Source organism: Coregonus clupeaformis, chromosome 29 (genome assembly GCF_020615455.1).
Source record: "Coregonus clupeaformis isolate EN_2021a chromosome 29, ASM2061545v1, whole genome shotgun sequence".
Classification (NCBI taxonomy): Eukaryota; Metazoa; Chordata; class Actinopteri; order Salmoniformes; family Salmonidae; genus Coregonus; species Coregonus clupeaformis.
In genome coordinates this window covers 51,165,055-51,186,955 of record NC_059220.1, presented here as the reverse complement: position 1 = coordinate 51,186,955, position 21,901 = coordinate 51,165,055, and the positions used below count along the sequence as shown (strand labels likewise).

Sequence of the window (21,901 nt, the reverse complement as noted above, 5' to 3'; positions counted from 1 at the left end):
TTTTTCCACATTTTGTTACGTTACAGCCTTATTCTAACATTGATTACATCGTTTTTTCCCCTCGACAATCTACACACAATACCCCATAATGACAAAGAAAAAACAGTTTTTTATAAATATTTGCAAATTTATAAAGAATTAAAACATTTACATAAGTATTCAGACCCTTCACTCAGTACTTTGTTGAAGCACCTTTGGCTGCGATTACAGCCTTGAGTATTCTTGGTTACGAAGCTATAAGCTTGGCACACCTGTATTTTGGGAGTTTCTCCCATTCTTCTCTGCAGATCCTCTCAAGCTCTGTCAGGTTGGATGGGGAGTGTTGTTGCACAGCTATTTTCAGGACTCTCCAGATATGTTAGATCGGGTTCAAGTACGGGCTCCGGCTGGGCCACTCAAGGACATTCAGAGGCTTGTCCCAAAGCCACTCTTGCATTGTCTTGGCTGTGTGCTTAGGGTCGTTGTCCTGTTGGAAGGTGAACCATCGCCCCAGTCTGAGGTCCTGAGCGCTCTGGAGCAGGTTTTCATCAAGGATCTCTCAGTACTTTGCTCTGTTCATCTTTCCCTCAATACGGACTAGTCTCCCGGTCCCTGCCACTGAAAAACATCCCCACAGCATGATGCTGCCACCACCATGCTTCACCGTAGGGATGGTGCCAGGTTTCCTCCAGACGTGCCGCTTGGCATTCAGGCTAAAAAGTTCAATCTTGGTTTCATCAGACCAGAGAATCTTGTTTCTCATGGTTTGAGAGTCCTTTAGGTACCTTTTGGCTAATTCCAAGCAGGCTGTTATGTGCCTTTTACTGAGGAGTGGCTTACGACTGGCCACTATACCATAAAGGCCTGATTGGTGGAGTGCCGCAGAGATGGTTGTTCTTCTGGAACGTTCTCCCATCTCCACAGAGGAACTCTGGAGCTCTGTCAGAGTGACCATCGGGTTCTTGGTCACCTCCCTGACTCAGGCCCTTCTCCCCCGATTGCTCAGTTTGGCCGGGCGGCCAGCTCTAGGAAGGGTCTTGGCGGTTCCAAACTTCTTCAATTTAAGAATGATGGAAGCCACTGTGTTCTTGGGGACGTTCAATGCTGCAGACATTTTTTGGTACCCTTCCCCAGATATGTGCCTTGACACAATCCTGTCTCGGAGCCCTACGGACAATTCCTTCGACCTCATGGCTTGGTTTTTGCTCAGACATGCACTGTCAACTGTGGAACCTTATATAGACAGGTGTGTGCCTTTCCATATCATGTCCAATCAATTGAATTTACCACAGGTGGACTACAATCAAGTTGTAGAAACGTAAACTTCTCAAGGATGATCAATGGAAACAGGATGCAGCTGAACTCAATTTCGAGTCTCATAGCAAAGGGTCTGAATACTTCTGTAATTTAGGTATTTCTGTTTTCTATTTTTAATACATTTGCAAAAATCTAAAACCCTGTTTTCACTTTGCCATTATGGGGTATTGTGTGTAGATTGATGAGGGGGAAAACAATATTTAATCAATTTTAGAATATGTCTTTAACATAACAAAATGTGGAAAATGTGAAGGGGTCTGAATACTTTCCAAATGCACTGTAAAAATGTAAAGTCTTTGTTTCCATTGAACATGCCATACAAATAAAGGCATTTTAATTAATTATATGAAGAGTGCCTTGGTCCTCCTTCTTTTTGATGACCAACTTACCCCTTTTACCAAAGAGCACCTTCTGTCTACAAAAACCTACTATTGCGTACCTTAGCAGCACTTCCCTTCCTTCTTATTTTTTATTTGACATGTTGCGTTCATATTTTTGTGCAGCGTAGTAGCTAGTAAACCACTTAGCTAGTTAGCTATCTAGCTAAGGTTCTCTTGTTTAAAAAATCAAGCATTCACTTGGTAACAACAGAGAATCCCCTCCTGGATCAAGAGCCTTTGCTGGCTAATATTTGTTTTGTGTGTGCTGCAAACTGCGTTTTGAGATACTTGCATAACTTTATGAGCTGGGTTGTCTGTCCTAGAAGTAAATGTTTGCATGTGCTTGTTAGCATTTACCTAGCATCTGCAATGAGAATTCCTTAGAACTTGTTAGCATTTTGTCAGCATTCTGATAAGTGAAGTTTTAGTGGGGGTTTTTACGTTCGAAAATAATAATAGCGCCCCTTGTGTGCACTACCGGTAATACCATATATCCCGGGAAGGCACAGGCATGGTATGAAGGTATGGAAATCTGGATACTGCCCAATCCTAACACACACGCTCTCTCGAACACACACACACACACCGTCTCTCACACACACACACACCGTCTCTCACACACACACACCGTCTCTCACACACACACACCGTCTCTCACACACACACACCGTCTCTCACACACACACACACCGTCTCTCACACACACACACACACACACCGTCTCTCACACACACACACACCGTCTCTCACACACACACACACCGTCTCTCACACACACACACACCGTCTCTCACACACACACACACACCGTCTCTCACACACACACACACCGTCTCTCACACACACACACCGTCTCTCACACACACACACCGTCTCTCACACACACACACCGTCTCTCACTCACACACACACACACACACACCTTGTGATCAATGGCTGGCTGGCCATTCAGGCTGTCTGTCTACTGGTTATTAAACCGGCATAATTGGACTATCAATCAGCGGGAGCGGCGGAATTCCACGGGACACTCAGCGGTCCCTTTATTCCCCTCAAGTCCCATCAAGTAGCACCCAAGGGCACGGAATACCCCACATAGGAAAGAGGATGTAAAAAGGCTTATACGTAACTACCAGAGAGGAAAGATCATTTTGTTTCTTCCTAATCATATTTGTCACAAAAATTGCCATTGTTTTCACCTGCACATCGCCATTGTAGCTTTGTTTGTAAGAGGCTGAGTCACAAGAATGTAATTGGGACCACGGAATTGCCGGCTCATTTTTCATGAATCTTCAGGGTTGGAAATTCTAAAGGTCACAAAAAGCGGTTGAAAAGCTGAATATCAGCTAGAATCGTGACTCAGTGTGCTTTACTGGCACTCAATGGCAGTCAAGATTAGGGCTGCTACTGTGACTGTATTACCACCATACCGGCAGTCATGAGTCATGACCGCAGTAAAATTCTACGTGACCGCTGAGTCACAGTAATCTCCTGTTACGCACTCTGGACATGCATTAGTAGTACTCAACTCGCTAACGATCATCAGGTCGCTAATGGCCTGGTACTCAGGGCTCTATTGTCTCTATAACCACTCTGACGTCAAAGCAAATGCAATCGAAAATCACATCAAACACTTATCATCAAAACAGTATGTGCTTTTAAACAGGTTCAACAATAGGTTGAAACTGAGTGGAAAACATGGTCCTTGTGGATGTTTCAAAGCCTAAGAGATGCTCTGCTTTCTTGACACTACACTCCACAAAGCAAGTCCTGCAAGCTCTAGTTTTATCTTATCTTGATTATTGTCTAGTCATATGGTCAAGTGCTGGCGCAGAACAGAGCCGCACGTCTTGCTCTTCATTGTAATCAGAGGGCTAATATTAATACTATGCATGCCAATCTCTCTTAGCTAAGAGTTGAGGAAAGGCTTTCTGCTTCTTTCTACTTCTTGTTTTATAAGAAACATTAATGTGTTGGAAATTCCAAATTGTTTGCATAGTCAACTTACACACAGCACTGACACACACACTTACCCCACCAGACATACCACCAGGGCCTTTTCACAGTCCCCAAGACCAGAATAAATTCAAGGAAACGTACAGTATTATACAGAGCCATAAGTGCATGGAACTCCATCTTATATAGCGCAAGTGAACAGCAAACCTGGTTTCAAAAAACAAATAAAGCAACACCTCTTCCCCCATGTGACCTACTTGCTGTGTATATGTACTGACATGTATGTGTAACTGATAGATGCACACACACACTACATGTTAATGTTTTTGAATGTATGTCAAATCATCAATAGCTTATAGTCGCACCATGCAGATCATATATGTTTTGATTTCTAAGGCATTCTAAGATTTGTATAATTCACAACTAAAGTTGCCAAATAACTCTAAATCTGGCGTATAGGACCTGTTTCAAATGATCACTTTTACGCTCAACATAGCCACTTCATATGCGCGCACTCTAGCTCCAGAATGGGAAAAATATCCTTTCAATTTTATTAACTTAATTATATTCTTCTTACTATAAAATTTTATAATATTAAATAATGGCACGGGACTTATAAGCATATCTTGTCTGCTAAATGAACAAGCCTACAGGCTCTGGCATGGCGCATTGCCAGATAACATACAGTAGGCCAACTCATATTCTGTTCTTCTGAAATACATTTTCTTCATATCATACCGTTTCTTTAGACCTGCTTAAAATAAATCATGTATTTATTGTGATGGTGTACAGTATATTCAATTGATTTATTATACTATTTTAAATGTAGATGTTCCAAAGGCTCACATCAGCGGCTTGTATACTTGGAGGCCTGGAGATGCTAAACGTGTTTATGTTAATTAACAGTCAATTACCGTGAGACATGCAGGCTTTTGCATGACAATAACTGGCTGACAAAATTTCATGACCGCCACAGCCCTAGTCAAGATGGTTATTATCAACAAAAACGAGCTAGCAGAGAAAGAATGTGAGAAGTAATAGCACCAGAGGAAGAGACCCAAACCCGAGGCTTGCCATCTTTCCTCTGAAGAAGCCTTATCACCGTGGGCAGCTCTCCGTAACCATATGTATACATTAAGCAGCGAAAGAGGTCAAAAGCCGGGCCACTACGACAGGCAATCCAATCAAGGCGTGGGAGAGACCTTGGCTTGTGCCCCGGAGAGCTCCGACAGACAGATAAACCTACTCATTCCCAGGTGAGGTGGGGGAAAGATCGAGTCACAAACATCAGAGGTGGCGTTGCGCCTTTCCGTCGGGCATCCGCGGAAATCTGGTTAGCGGAGATAGGTGGCCTCGCTTTTCATGGGGTTCGTGACTTCGTCGTTGGCCCCTCTGCTAGCCACCCCCGAGCAGCGGGGAGATGGAGAAGCTGTAGTTTTCATGACCATTACTGTCTTTATCATGGCTTTGTGTTCTACACTACACCCCCCCAGCGTGGATTAATTTCAGAGTTATGTCTCAGTCAGTGGAAGCATATTGAGGTGGGAGGGGGTTGGAACATTGCATCCAAAACTAATGTCATTAGGGAGGGAGAGGTGGCGAGGTGTGTGTTTCTGTGGTTCCTGTGATGTGTGGCCTCTAATAATGCATTCATGTGTATGGGTCTACAGAAAGCAGGTCCTGGATGGGGTGTAATGAGATAAATGTTGAAGTGGAAAATGGCTCTCCTCCCTTTATGCCATTCTCCATCTTCTTCCCCCTTCCTGACTCTGCTCCCTACCTCCGTAACTCAACCTCTCAGCCCTTCAGGCTCAGGAGTTTCTCTGTGCTTTCATAACGATGTGAGGTTTCCATCACAGGTAGGTCCATTTGTCTTTGTGCCCCTTGGGACTATAGGCCTAGCTATCCTTTACCCTGTAGCCTATCCATCCATCCATCCATTGACGTGGCACAAATATTTGACGTCCCTGTCGGAGAAACTGTTACCTGTGTTGATCTTGGAGGTGACGTGTGACAGGTTGATGCGCCGAGAGGGCTGTATGGGGGTGGCGCTCCTCTGTGGGTTGGCTTTGCATCGCTCCGAGGGTTTGCTGATCTTGGACAGGGGTGCAAAGATCCCTGTCAGGGGGGAGATGTATTTACATTTACATTTTTTACATTTTTAGTCATTTAGCAGACGCTCTTATCCAGAGCGACTTACAGTTAGTGAATATTATTTTTTATTTTTTTTTATACTGGCCCCCCGTGGGAATCGAACCCACAACCCTGGCGTTGCAAACGCCATGCTCTATCAACTGAGCTACATCCCTGCCGGCCATTCCCTCCCCTACCCTGGACAACGCTGGGCCAATTGTGCGCCGCCCATGAGTCTCCCGGTCGCGGTCGGCTGCGACAGAGCCTGGATTCAAACCAGGATCTCTAGTGGCACAGTTAGCACTGCGATGCAGTGCCTTAGACCACTGCGCCACTCAGGAGCCCGTGACAGCTTTGTAGTAACCAAAAAAGTGCCAAACAAATCAAAATACATTCTACATTTGAGACTCCTCAAATAGCCACCCCCCGCCCGATGACAGCGATGTAGAATGTGAGAAAATGAGAGCGTGAGAGAGATAGAGAGAAAGAGATTGCTAAAAGTAATGAAGAGAGCAAGAGATCAAAATGGGCCAAACACCAGATTGGGGCAGTCATTTGAGATGTCGAATTCACTCACATCTCACATGAGGAGAATAGCTATTGCCATGGTGAGACACCATTGAGCAACCGACTTGTTCGATAGGTCCTAATAGCTTTGGATGGAGGATATAGATTGAGTCTATGATTGTCGCAGCGTTTGGATTGATTAATGCTTAGAGAGTACTGTCAGTCGGGGTTGCAGCGGACATACCGTGTTTGAGGCGGCAGGTAAAGTACTGGACTCCAGCGACGGATCCGTCGTTCTTCCCCTCCGCTTGGTCGAGTTCCACACCGGCCCAAAGACCGCCGGCGAACTCGGTGCTGCCACAGAACTGCAGAGTGCCCACCTGAATACACACAGGCACACACACATTAAACAGCTATAGAGCCAACAAGCAGGGCCCTACTCCTAAAGATAAACAGAGTAAAAAAAACTCTCTCAATATGATTGTTTCATCCTCTATCTGCCCATCCTCGGGAGAGAGCGGCGGAAAGTGATTACATCTTCATTCAGAAACGCACACGTGCCGCTGCGCATTTAGGTAAGGGCGGGCTCCCCTATCAAGGACCTGCCGCAACTTAAGCATGTTTTGATGAGTCCAAATCTATAAACACGCAGAGAAGGGACAAAAATGAATTAAAAGAAAATAGAGATCAAAGTGCCTGGCTCGCCAGAGCAGCAGGGAGAAAATAGGGTTTTGATTAGCCAATCTGGGGAAACTCAACGCCCAGCGTTTTCGCTCTCAGTGTGGCTCGAGAATTAATTAATAGCTTATTCTTTGTGGGGGCCCCGTCTGTCTGTATACGTGCGTAGGAGTGAGGGTGTCTTCAGGCAGGAACACAACGCAGATTACAAGTCCTTCATTTCACAGTTTCGCATTCCCTTTTCTATTATTTTTCATCGCTTTCTTTCCTTCACTTGTCTTAAGAAGAAGAAAAACATACTTGACAGCCAAAGATGGTGTTGTCAAATACAATTTCCCGGGGCTAGAGAGTCAGAGGTGGGGTGAATAGCATGATCAACATGATAGCAACATGACCTTTCATCGAGTGCTGTATTGTTATGAGTTACAATCAGTAGAAGGGAAAAGAGGCTTCTGTTCTGATTGACTTGGTACATGAGCTGTTAACCATTCACTCAAATAAGCAGACTAAGAAGGCTCCTTTTTTCTACCTCAGTTATGGACAATCAACCAATGACAGTCTGTGGACTTGAGACCCTTCATTGATGGCTATGGAACTGGCCGCCTACCTTCTGACCGGCGATGACCACGCGGTCGCCCAGCCGGATGCCCATGGTGGTGAGCTGGACCCGAGCCTTGTCAGAGAGGCCTGATGGTGCTCGGACAGCGAGGGTCAGGGGCAGGGGGGCGCAGGGCCGGGGCAGGGCCTTCCTCAGCAGGCTGCGCAGCTCCTTGGCCAGGACGGCGGCGTCCGCCATCTCCAAGAGCATGTCCAAGGGCTCGGACACCACGTCGGCCGGGCACTGGCCCCTCTCATTCTGGAGAGAGAGAAAGAGAGTGAGAGGAGGAGGAGGGGGCAAGAAGAGGAAAATAATTGAGAGGGTACAGAGAGAGGGAGAAAGACAGGGAGAGAATGAGGGAGAGAGAATAAAAAAGAATGGCAGAAAGAGAGTCAACACTAGACGGATTTATCCCCAGCTGATTTATAAAACAGCAACTGTCCGTAGTAATAGCCCAAAAATGAGCCTCCCAAAAAGTTAACAACAATGTCACTTCATGAGGATGGTGGTCCTACTCAGGTCCGGAGAGCTCAGTTTGGACTTGATTACCACCATTACCAACAAAAACACACCCTATCAGTGGTTTCCTGTGCAGTACATTGACACGGGCACACACCCTGGGGGTTCAGTGAAATGGCTCAGCCTCAGAGATTCTCATAACTGTCAGAGAGACAGTCAGAGCACTGAGGTGTCAGGGGAGAGAGAGGAGAGATGGCTTCAGAGGTGTAATAGACGAGGAAGGGAGTTTGAAGTGGTGCTGCTGAAGTAATTGGGACTCCACTCACCCACCCCTCTGGAGAGGCGAGTGGTTCTTTATGAATCGTCAAAGGAGCTCTCTGCGACAGCCTGCCTTTCACACTGTGCTAATGGACACGCTGCTGATTGACTTCGGTGTGTGTGTACGTGCAATGTCTGTCGATATGATATGAATGTTATGTAAGTAATTTATCATGTTGTTGTACTAAAGCATTTCTTTAGTACATTAAGGCCTTTGGAGATAGAAGGGTGTGTGTGTGTGCCTTCAGAAAGTATTCACACCCCTTGACTTTTTCCAAATGTTGTTGTGTTACAGCCTGAGTATAAAATGGATTAAATTGAGATTGTCACTGGCCTACACACAATACAGTAGTAATTATGTTTTTCTAAATGTTTACAAATTAATTTAAAATGAAAAGCTGAAATGTCTTGAGTCAATAAGTATTCAACTCCTTTGTTATGGCAAGCCTAAATAACCTCAGGAGTAAAAATATGCTTAACAAGTCACATAACAAGTTGCATGAACTCACTCAATAGTGTTTAACATCTCTGTACCCCACACATACAGTTATCTGTAAGGTCCCTCAGTCGAGCAGTGAATTTCAAACACAGATTCAACCACAAAAACCAGGGAGGTTTTCCAATGCCTCGCAAAGAAGGGCACCTATTTGTAGATGAAAAAAGCAGACATTGAATATCCCTTTGAGCATGGTGAAGTTATTAATTACACTTTAGATGGTGTATCAATACACCCAGTCCCTACAAAGCTACAGGCATCTTTCCTAAACTCAGGGATTTCACCATGAGGCCAATGGTGACTTTAAAACAGTTGCAAAGTTGAATGGCTATGATAGGAGAAAACTGAGGATGGATCAACAACATTGTAGTTACTCCACAATACTAACCTAATTGACAGAGTGAAAAGAAGGAAGCCTGTACAGAATAATAATAAAAAAGTGTTATGTTTGGGGCAAATCCAATAAAACACATTACTGAGTACCACTCTCCCTATTTTTAAGAATAGTGGTGACTGCATCATTTTATGGGTATGCTTGTAATCGTTAAGGACTTGGGAGTTTTCAGGACAAAAATAAAAGGAATGGAGCTGAGCACAGGCACAATCCTAGAGGAAAACCTGGTTCAGTCTGCTTTCCACCAGACACTGGGAGATAAAATCACCTTTCAGCAGGACAATAACCTAAAACACAAGACCAAATCTACACTGGAGGTGCTTACCAAGAAGACAGTGAATGTTCCTGAGTGGCGAGTTACAGTTTTGAGTTAAATCTGCTTGAAAATCTATGACAAGACCTGAAAATGGTTGTCTAGCAATTATGAACAACCAAATTGACAGAGCTTGAAGAATTTTCAAAAAAAGAATGGGAACCAGGAAAGACTCACTGCTGTAATCACTGCCAAAGGTGATTCTAACATGTATTGACTCAGGATGAATACTTAGTTATATTTTTCATATTTTATTTTACAAATGTTAGAATTTTTCTTCCAGTTTGACATTAGAGTATTTTGTGTAGCTCGTTGACAAAAAAGGAGAATTAAATCCATTTTAATCCCACTTTGTAAGACAACAAAATGTGGAAAAAGTCAAGGGGTGTGAATACTTTCTGACGGCACTGTATGTGTGAGCTGGAATGTATTTAAAGTCAGGCCATGGGTGTAAATGCGATGCTAATTTATTATGTGTTAAAAAAAAGTCATTCCGTGACCAGGAAGGGATTTAATGGCAGTGGCAATGGGTGTGTGGGTGGTTGGCAGGTACTCTTTTTCTTCCAAACTTTAATTCAGTTAAATTATTTCATTCCTAGGAAAACCTTGACCCTGCCAGTCCAGCACTACTGTAATTTTCTCTTTTACATTTCCAGCAACCTATAGTACTTTCTAGTAACCTACAGTAGCTGCATTTAACTGCCGACAGGTGTTAAGGAGATTCAACGGACCAATTAGCGCATTGAGATATTTTCCAATGCAGTCATTTAGTGCTCAGAGGAGACGCGGGGAAGATAACGCTCACATATAATCACAACCAGATACGGAACTTTGCAGAGTAAGCCTTCATTAACAACCAAAACTAATTGTTTGTTTATTTCTTGACATCTGTTTCGGACAGCAACAGTTGCCATGGGGGGTGGTCGGGACAAAAAGGTCAGGTTCCCGCTCCTCTGATTGGGCGAAGGGATTCGTTGTGAAAGGGGCAGTAGTTTGCCGAGGGGTTGTAAAGGTAGGTGGCCTGTGGTGGAAGATAGCAGATGGTGCAGGTTGGGCGGGCAAATCTAACCCAGTCTTGAACCTTTTTTTTGTTTGTTTTTTTGTGAGAGAGGAGCTAGTCGGCAGCCAATTACAGAGCCATGACATACATTTGGACAGGCTTTTTCTCCTAACGGTGAATGGTGAGTAGCTCGGCAAAGAAGCAAGATAGCAATTTCAGCCACTGACTTTGATATGGTTCCTGTGCTAGTGCTAACAGCTGACCTGGACCAGTTTCAAACTAAAGCTGGCTAGCTAATACTAGTCTTTACTAAATAGCTCAGAGGGATGGACACGTACACAGTAGCAACCATGTTGTTTTCCATCGTTAGATAGACGTTAATGCACTACTAGCATTAGCAGACACATTTTCAATTGCCACTCATGTACAGTCGTGGTTAAACGTTTTGAGAATGACTTATTGGTCTTCAAAGTTTGCTGCTTCTGGGTTTTTTGATTTTTTTGTCAGATGTTACTATGGTATACTGAAGTATAATTACAAGCATTCTGATATGATGTTTTTATGGTATAATGATGTCATGTCATAGTATTGTTAGGACAGAGGTAGAGTTACTATATAAGTGGTTTGGGGCCATGAAGTCTACATTCCTTATGTCAAGGAGATTAGTGATGTTTAGGATAGCATGAGTGATGTTTAGGATAGCATGAGTGATGTTTAGGATAGTGACTGGGTAAAGAGTGATGAACATCAAAGACAGGGAGTGCCCATGGAGACTTGCCAGATGTATGCCAGGAAGATGGTAATAAAGGGTATATAAAGTGTCTTCTTTTTTTCAAGTGAGTTCAACTGACGAAGGGCAAAGCTATGTCCGTTGGTTAGATGAACCCACGAGCTCGTGATTCAATAAATACTTGGTATGAAATCTCCACAGAATGTCTAAGTAAATTCTTGCATTGTGAACTTCTCAATACCAGAAACTCATTATAACACATTCCATAAGTGTCAAAGGCTTTTATTGACAATTACATTAAGTTTATGCAAAGAGTCAATATTTGCAGTGTTGACCCTTCTTTTTCAAGACCTCTGCAATCCGCCCTGGCATGCTGTCAATTAACTTCTGGGCCACATCCTGACTGATGGCAGACATTCTTGCATAATCAATGCTTGGAGTTTGTTAGAATTCATAGGTTTTTGTTTGTCCACCTGCCACTTGAGGATTGACCACAAGTTCTCAATGGGATTAAAGTCTGGGGAGTTTCCTGGCTATGGACCCAAAATGTTGATGTTTTGTTCCCCGAGCCACTTAGTTATCACTTTTGCCTTACGGCAAGGTGCTCCATCATGCTGGAAAAGACATTGTTCGTCACCAAACTGTTCTTGGATGGTTGGGAGAAGTTGCTCTTGGAGGATGTGTTGGTATTCTTTATTCATGGCTGTGTTCTTTATTCAGTCTGTCCCTGATGTTTTTCCTGGAGAGAAGTGGCTTCCTCGCTGCCCTTCTTGAAACCAGGCCATCCTCCAAAAGTCTTTGCCTCACTGTGCGTGCAGATGCACTCACACCTGCCTGCTGACATTCCTGAACAAGCTCTGCACTGCTGGTGCCCCGATCCCGCAGCTGAATCAAATTTAGGAGACGGTCCTGGCGCTTGCTGGACTTTCTTGGGCGCCCTGAAGCCTTCTTCACAACAATTGAACCTCTCTCCTTGAAGTTCTTGATGATCCGATAAATGGTTGATTTAGGTGCAATCTTACTAGCAGCAATATCCTTGCCTGTGAAGCCCTTTTTGTGCAAAGTAATGATGACGGCACGTGTTTCCTTGCAGGTAACCATGGTTAACAGAGGAAGAACAATGATTTCAAGCAGCACCCTCCTTTTAAAGCTTCCAGTCTGTTATTCTAACTCAATCAGCATGACAGAGTGATCTCTAGCCTTGTCCTCGTCAACACTCTCACCTGTGTTAACGAGAGAATCACTGACATGATGTCAGCTGGTCCTTTTGTGACAGGGCTGAACTGCAGTGGAAATGTTTTTTTTTTGGATTAAGTTCATATTCATGGCAAAGAGGGACTTTGCAATTAATTGCAATTCATCTGATAACTCTTCATAACATTCTGGAGTATATGCAAATTGCCATCATAAAAACTGAGGCCACGACTGTACAGGAAAACCTTTCTGACCATCTGACATTTCTCATTCATGAGAGTAAAGCACTTGGAAAAATTTAGCATATTCTGAAAAGCTCAGACCCCTTGACTTTTTAAACATACAGTGCATTCGGAAAGTATTCAGACCCCTTGACTTTTTAAACATTTTGTTACGTTACAGCCGTATTCTTAAAATTGATTAAAATGTTTTTTCCCCCTCATCATTCTACACACAATACCCCATAATGACAAAGCAAAACCAGGTTTTTAGAAATAATTGCAAATGTATTTTAAAAAACTAAACTGAAATATCACATTTACATAAGTATTCAGACCCTTTACTCAGTACTTTGTTGAAGCACCTTTGGCAGCTATTACAGCCTTGAGTCTTCTTGGTTATGACGCTACAAGCGTGGCACACCTGTACTTAGGGAGTTCCTCCCATTCTTCTCTGCAAATCCTCTCAAGCTCTGTCAGGTTGGATGGGGAGCGTCACTGCACAGCTATTTTCAGGTCTCTCCAGAGATGTCAGATTGGGTTCAAGTCCGGGCTCTGGCTGGGCCACTCAAGAACATTCAGAGACTTGTCCCGAAGCCACTCCTGCGTTGTCTTGGCTGTGTGCTAAGGGTCGTTTTCCTGTTGGAAGGTGAACCTTCGCCCCAGTCAGGTTTTCATCAAGGATCTCTCAGTACTTTGCTCCGTTCATCTTTCCCTCGATGCTGACTAGTCTCCCAGTCTCTGCCGCTGAAAAACATCCCCATAGCATGATGCTACCACCACCATGCTTCACCGTAGGGATGGTACCAGGTTTCCTCCAGACGTGACACTTGACATTCAGACCAATGAGTTCAATCTTGGTTTCATCAGACCAGAACATTTTGTTTCTCATGGTCAGAGTCCTTTAGGTGCCTTTTGGCAAAATCCAAGCAGGCTGTCATGTGCCCTTTACTGAGTGGCGGCTTCCGTCTGGCCACTCTACCATAAAAGGCCTGATTGGTGGAGTGCTGCATAGATGGTTGTTCTTCTGGAAGGTTCTCCCATCTCCACAGAGGAACTCTGGAGCTCTGTCAGAGTGACCATCGGGTTCGTGATCACCTCCGTGACCAAGGCCCTTCTCCCCCGATTGCTCAGTTTGGTGGTTCCAAACGTCTTCCATTTATGAATGATGAAGGTGACTGTGTTCTTGGGGACCTTCAATGCTGCAGAAATTTTTTGGTACCCTTCCCCAGATCTGTGCCTCGATACAATCCTGTCTTGGAGCTCTATGGACAATTCCTTTGACCTCATGGCTTGGTTTTTGCTCTGACATGCACTGTCAACTGTTGGACCTTATATAGATACAGTTGAAGTCGGAAGTTTACATACACTTAGGTTGGAATCATTAAAACTCGTTTTTCAACCACTCCATAAATTTCTTGTAAGCAAACTATTGATTTGACAAGTCGGTTAGGACATCTACTTTGTGCCTACATAAGTAATTTTTCCGACAATTGTTTACAGACAGATTATTTCACTTATAATTCACTGTATCACAATTCCAGTGGGTCAGAAGTTTACATACACTGAATTGACTGTGCCTATAAACAGCTTGGAAATTTCCAGAAAATGATGTAATGGCTTTAGAAGCTTCTGATAGGCTAATTGACATAATATGAGTCAATTGGAGGTGTATCTGTGGATGTATTTCAAGGCCTACCTTCAAACTCAGTGCCTCTTTGCTTGACATCAGCCAAGACCTCAGAAAACATATGGTAGACCTCCACAAGTCTGGTTCATCCTTGGGAGGAATTTCCAAACGCCTAAAGGTACCACGTTTATCTGTACTAACAATAGTACGCAAGTATAAACACCATGGGACCACACAGCCGTCATAACGCTCAGGAAGGAGACACGTTCTGTCTCCTAGAGATGAACATACTTTGGTGCGAAAAGTGCAAATCAATCCCAGAACAACAGCAAAGGACCTTGTGAAGATGCTGGAGGAAACAGGTACAAAAGTATCTATATCCACAGTAAAACGAGTCCTATATCGACATAACCTGAAAGGCCGCTCAGCAAGGAAGAAGCCACTGCTCCAAAACCGCCATAAAAAAAGCCAGACTACGGTTTGCAACTGCACATGGGGACAAAGATCGTACTTTTTGGAGAAATGTCCTCTGGTCTGATGAAACTAAAATAGAACAGTTTGGCCATAATGACCATCATTATGTTGGGAGGAAAAAGGGGGTTCTTGCAAGCCGAAGAACACCATCCCAACCTTGAAGTACGGGGTGGCAGCATCATGCTGTGGGGGTGCTTTGCTGCAGGAGGGACTGGTGCACTTCACAAAAAAGATGGCATCATAAGGAAGGAAAATTATGTGGATATATTGAAGCAACATCTCAAGACATCAGTCAGGAATTTAAAGCTTGGTCGCAAATGGGTCTTCCAAATGGACAATGACCCCAAGCATACTTCCAAAGTTGTGGCATAATGGCAACAAAGTCAAGGCATTGGAGTGGCCATCAAAAGCCCTAACCTCAATCCTAGAGAAAATGTGTGGGTAGAACAGAAAAAGCGTGTGCGAGCAAGGAGGCCTACAAACCTGACTCAGTAACACCAGGTCTGTCAGGAGGAATGGGCCAAAACTCACCCAACTTATTGTGGGAAGCTTGTGGAAGGCTACCCGAAATGTTTGACCCAAGTTAAACAATTTAAAGGCAATGCTACTAAATACTAATTGAGTGTATGTAAACTTCTGACCCACTGGGAATGTGATGAAATAAATAAAAGCTGAAATAAATCATTCTCTCTACTATTATTCTGACATTTCACATTCTTAAAATAAGGTGGTGATCCTAACTGACCTAAGACAGGGAATTTTTACTAGGATTAAATGTCAGGAATTGTGAAAAACTGAGTTTAAATGTATTTAGGCTAAGGTGTATATAAACTTCTGACGTCAACTGTAGGTGTGTGCCTTTCAAAATCATGTCCAGTCAATTGAATTTACCACAGGTGGACTCCAATCAAGTTGTAGAAACATCTCAAGGATGATCAATGGAAACAGGATGCACCTGAGCTCAATTTCGAGTCTCATAGTAAAGGGTCTGAATACTTATGTAAATAATGTATTTCTGTTTTTATTTTGAATACATTTGAAAACATTTCTAAAAACCTGTTTTTCGCTTTGTCATTAAGGGGTATTGTGTGTAGATTGATGAGGAATACAATTTATTTAATCAATTTTGCAATAAGGCTGTAACGTATCAAAATGTGTAAAACGTGAAGGGGTCTGAATACTTTCCGAATGCACTGTACGAGCAGTGAAACATAACTATATTTTGCAGTTGACCTCTCATTAAATTCCTTCTCAATGATCATTTATGTAAAATGCAGGTAAAGCCACACAGGGCAAGGACTGTGATGGAGTATGAAAAGGTAAAAAGTCCCTTGATTTACTGTCTCATAGAGATGACAAGATTTTTTCGTGGCACGGACAGAGCGGAGACTGAAGCCCAAGAAAGCTTCCAAATTATGGATGACGAGGCACGTACTGATACCAGGACATGCTGACCAAGGATACTGATGTGGAGCCTGTAAATACCCTTTGACCTTGAGTCTCCACCCAACACCTTATACCATCCTGCACTGTAAATACTTTTAGAGTACTGCACTTTGTCAAGAGTAGCATTCTGGAATTATCAACTTATATGATGGTGGCCTAGCGGTTAGTGTTGGGCCAGTAACCGAAAGGTTGTTGGTTCGAATACCGGAGCCAACAAGGTGAAAAATCTGTTGATGTTCCCTTAAGCAAGGCACTTAACCCTAATTTGCTCCAGGGGCGGCATACTACTATGGCTGACCCTCTAAAACCACACATTTCACTGCACCTATTCAGTGTGTGACAGTAAAAAACCTATTTTTGTAGGTCTTATTTTGGGAAGTCCCTCTTGCAATGACGAAGCGCTACCGAGGTCAACAAACAAACATGTGTTCACACACACACACACACACTGAGCTGACCTAGAAGTAATCCGTTTTGAGAGCCAGCAAATCCATCACTCGCTTTGTGAAATCTTGACTGGCAGGTGATCTGATGCGTCTGGTAGAGATCTGATGCGTCGCAGATTTCACAAAGCGAATGACTGATTTGCTGGCTCTCAAAACTGATGAATTCTAAGTCAGCTCTGTGTGTGTGTGTGTGTGTGTGTGTGTGTGTGTGTGTGTGTACACGTTGTTTGCTGGTGATCTGTGCCAATCGAGATCTGATGCGGCGCAAATGTTACAAAGCGAGCACTGACCGAGCTATAACAAACCCCCTGAAAAACTACCAACCTAGAAATTAGAAAGTGGTGGTATGAGCCAACAGTCAATACACCAAAGAACTGAGTCGAGCAGATAGACAGAAGTGGTAGCACTGCTGATTCCGGACTACACATTACCCCCAGAGGCAGAAGTTCAAACCACATCCTGTCGCCTGATCCCTTTCCTTGCTGTCTGAATAAAAGTACACAGCATTCTCCTTAAAAAAGTAAGAAGAAAAGGAGCAGACAAAATGTTCTACTTATATCAACAGTACTTTTCTTGACAGCTCAGTGAGTTTAAGGATGACAGCTCATAGACTTTGTAACAGCTAGGTCAATTAGGACTATAGAAAAACAGCAATATCTTTTTGCCCTGCATCCTTTTCATGCTTACGTGTTAAGCTGCCGATTAATGTTCATGACCTCTAGCACTGTCATAGCCTTGGATCTTTGTATTCCTTGGAGACCAAGTCATGTTTTCGAGAGGTTGAAAATTATAGCCAGTGCACTGTGCCAAATAACACATCAGTTTTCTCCACAAAGCTCTCTAGTTGTGTAAGGAGCAGAATCCATTCACAGATACGCTAGCACTCTGCTGCCCTCACGTGATCAAATAAAGCATATCTAATGACGCAGAATGGGCAGAATGATTTGGGTAAATCCACTCGAATACAAATATGGACAACATTGCATGAGGGCGCATTGTCAATTTCACCTGGTGCGAGTCTCTATTCAAAGTAAATGTCAGAGTTGAATCAGGGAGCCACTGCAGCAAAGCTCTCAGCATACGCTTTGCAGAGCTACAGAGACAAAAAGTCTCATAGTCAGAGCTTACATGAGAGAGCATTTTGTCTAAGATGAGAGAGGGCAATTCAAAGCACATCAAAGACATTGGTATTCCAAACTAATGCCTGTTTAGTGTACTGTGCCAACTGATTTGGAATAAAGCCAAATGGTAAATGTGATACACACAAAAAGTTTGAATATCTGAAATTGACTTCAAGGTAAGCCTAACTGTGCGGGTGAACGATGATGTTTCTTTGATTTCTACTTGCTATGGTCCCCGTCAAATTAATATGATGTAATGTCATCTCATGACCATTTCGACTTACAGCGGTGTATAAAAAAATAAAGAAAACATATTACAATAGACCAAGTAAATCAAAACCAATACACACTGGGTAACATCAGCCTGTTCAAATAGCTTGCCTCTCATGAGCACAGTTACAGCTACGCTCCGTTGAGAAGGCTATGCTACAAGACTGCTTTACTAGCGCTGGCTGGAATATATTCCGGGACTCTGCCAATAGCGTCGATGAGCTACCCACCTGCGTCACCGGCTTCATTAGGAAATGCATCGCCGATGTTGTCCCCACAGTGACGCGCCGCTGCTTCCCCAATCAAAAGCCCCAGATTAACACAAGAGGTTGGCGCTAAAATAAAGGACAGGGCTACCGCTAACACAGCAAACCCAGAGGCTACGGCTGAGGACACAAACAAGTACAAGAAGTTCCGCTACGTCCTCCGCCGAGCCATCAAACAAGCAAAAGGACAATATAGGAACAAGGTGGAATCCTATTACCCAGGCTCCGATGCCTGATGCATGTGGCAGGGGCTACAGTCCATTACAGATTACAAAGGAAGATCCAGCCATGATCTGTCCAACAATGCCTTTCTACCAGATGAACTCAATGCATTTTATGCACGCTTAAAAAAAATGTATACAAAAAAACGGAGCCGTGCACGAGGGCAACGGCTGACCCAGGGGACTGAGTGATCTAGCTCTGCGAGGTCGACATGAGTAAGGTTATTAATCAGGTCAACACTCGTAAGGCCGCGGGGCCGGACAGTATTCCAGGGCTCGTTCTCAGAGCATGTGCAGAACAGCTGGCAGGCATATTCACGATCATCTTCATCGATGGGTCTGCAGTGGAACGGGTCGAGAGCTTCAAGTTCCTCTGTGTCCAAATCACTAAGGACTTAAAATGGTCCACACACACGCAATCAGTCGCGAAGAAGCCATGACAGTGCCTCTTCCCCCTCAAGAGGTTGAAAAGATTTTCCATGGGCCCTCAAATCCTCTAAAAGTTCTACAGCTGCACCATTGAGAGCATCTTAACTGGCTGCATCACTGCTTGGTATGGCAACTGTACCGCCTTCAATGCATGGCCCTACAGAGGGTGGTGCGGACAGCCCAGTATATCACTGGAGCTGAGCTCCCTGCCATCCAGGACCTCTATATCAGGCGGTGTGAAAGGAAGGCCCAGAAAATGTTTCTAAACTCCAGCCACCCAAGCCATAGACTGTTCTCTCTGCTTCCGCACAGCAAGCGGTACCAGAGCAACAAGTCTGACACCAACAGGCTCCTGAACAGCTTCTATCCTCAAGACCGCTAAATATCTACCAAAATGGCTACATGGACTATCTGCATTGACCCTTTTAGTTTGTTTATATTTTTGCACTGTCTCTATGCACACTCCCAAACACTCACACTCCAACACACACTTAATTTGCTCACGCACACACATTCATACGGACTCTACACACATGCACACACACTCATATACGCTGCTGCTACTCTGTCATATATCCCGATGCCTAGTCACCTTACCCCTATACATATCTAACCCTACCACTCCAGTATCCCTGCACATTGTAAATATGGTATTGGCACTGACCATGGAACTGACCCTGTATATAGCTTACTTACTTTCTCGTGTTCTTCTTATTTCTATTTCTCGTTTGTTTTTGTTCTACTTGACTTTATTTATTTTGATAGTACTACTGATATTAATTACTGCATTGTTGGGAAAGAACAAGCATAAAATTACACTGTACTTGTGCACGTGACAAAAACTAGAAACTACAGAGGAAGGAGAAGCTCCACGCTCCTTCCCCCCCCAAGAAAATTGGCAGAACTACAACGTGTAGTTAACAATCATTATCATCATCATCCTCGGGAATGTTATTGGAAGTATACACATGAAGCTACACTTCTTGATGGATGTAATCTAACAATAGTTAGACTGTCCTATCTTTCTAATTGACAGAATGTGATCAGGCTTGGAGAGATGATTAGAAATGCTTATGAACCTCAAATGACCAAGCCTGTGCCTTTCACAACATGAATGAACTCCCATCACCTCTCCTGCTCCTTACTTATTGCACCATCTCACTGATTAACAATGTGCAGTGGTGAGTCACAAGCATTACTGAATCAAACAGAGGGGATGGCAGTATGGAGGACTAACGCAGGAGCTTTTCTTTAAATTGATTTATCGGGACATGACAGTAGAGTGGGAGGGGCCGAGAACTTATATCCTCCGCCTACATCGCTGCAATCTAGGTGTTTTCTACTGCATTTATTTATCCACATTTGTTAGTTTTTTGATAATTTGTTGAGAGATTAACTGAAATATCTGGTGGTGACCCACGGAATTGAAGGATTGATTATGGCAAGTCTGTTTTGTTTTGGCTAGGCTAGCACATATAGCTAGCTAATATGATTTGTATGATGCAACAACACCAGATCAACAGCATCAGCTTTTTGGCCACCTGCCCCGAGAGGGGAGTGGACTGCGGTGTGATGGGATGCAGAGGCTCGCCTCGTAGGGGGCTTTTCCAGACTACTGCTGAGGTGTGGTGGTCTTACTGATGCTTTTACAGTCACCGAAGCATCACCCAGGTGGGTGCTACATTTCAGTAGTGGACGATCCAGCCTACCTACGGAAGAGGGACTGTGAACATCGAAGAAGACAAGGTGCCCGATGAAGAACTCCCTGGCCTGTTTGTCAGATGTTTCTACCTCCCTGCCTGGCTGTTCCATCTATGATCAAGATACTACCTTTCCGAACTGCCTATCATCTATAGCTGTGGAAGGTCATCACCGAAGAACTGCCAGATCCCTAAATTAGTTTTTTGTGTGTTTTATTTTTAAAGCGACTTTGAGATTGTACTTGTAATGAAAAGTGCTATTTAAAACAAATATATTATTATTTATACTATACTACACCATCGTGGTATGGCCTGGGCATCTGAAAGAGTGCAATCTTTAGCACTGCTAAAGCTAACTCTCTCTCCTCTGCTCTTATCCTTCTAGACCTATCCGCTGCCTTTGATACTGTGAACCATCAGATCCTCCTCTCCACCCTCTCCGAGTTGGGCATCTCCGGCGCTGCTCACTCTTGGATTGCGTCCTACCTGACAGGTCGCTCCTACCAGGTGGCGTGGCGAGAATCTGTCTCCGCACCACGTGCTCTCACCACTGGTGTCCCCCAGGGCTCAGTTCTAGGCCCTCTCCTATTCTCTCTATACACCAAGTCACTTGGCTCTGTCATATCCTCACATGGTCTCTCCTATCATTGCTACGCAGACGACACACAAATAATTTTCTCCTTTCCCCCTTCTGATAACCAGGTGGCGAATCGCATCTCTGCATGTCAGGCAGACATATCAGTGTGGATGTCAGATCACCACCTCAAGCTGAACCTCGGCAAGACAGAGCTGCTCTTCCTCCCGGGGAAGAACTGCCCGCTCCATGATCTCGCCATCACGGTTGACAACTCCATTGTGTCCTCCTCCCAGAGTGCAAAGAACCTTGGTGTGACCCTGGACAACACCCTGTCGTTCTCCGCTAACATCAAAGCGGTGACCCGATCCTGTAGGTTCATGCTCTACAACATTCGCAGAGTACGACCCTACCTTACACAGAAAGTGGCACAGGTCCTAATCCAGGCACTTGTCATCTCCCGTCTGGATTACTGCAACTCGCTGTTGGCTGGGCTCCCTGCCTGTGCCATTAAACCCCTTCAACTTATCCATAATGCTGCAGCCCGTCTGGTGTTCAACCTTCCCAAGTTCTCTCACGTCACCCCCCTCCTCCGCACACTCCACTGGCTTCCAGTTGAGGCTCGCATCTACTACAAGACCATGGTGCTTGCCTACG

The 21,901-nt window shown here is 44.1% G+C and overlaps 1 protein-coding gene across 2 annotated transcripts in view; it reads right to left on the bottom strand.

Moving 5' to 3' along the window:
* The window catches only part of LOC121545191 (CAP-Gly domain-containing linker protein 4), a 127,425-nt gene that overhangs the window by 51,939 nt on the left and 53,585 nt on the right, over window positions 1-21,901 (bottom strand). For both annotated transcript variants that reach the window (XM_041855649.2, XM_041855648.2), the window contains exons 7-9: window positions 7,555-7,803; window positions 6,514-6,649; window positions 5,616-5,747 (exon numbers count right to left, since the gene is read on the bottom strand). In XM_041855649.2, the coding sequence (XP_041711583.1) occupies window positions 5,616-5,747; window positions 6,514-6,649; window positions 7,555-7,803 (517 nt within the window). The remainder of the gene's footprint in view (window positions 1-5,615; window positions 5,748-6,513; window positions 6,650-7,554; window positions 7,804-21,901) is intronic.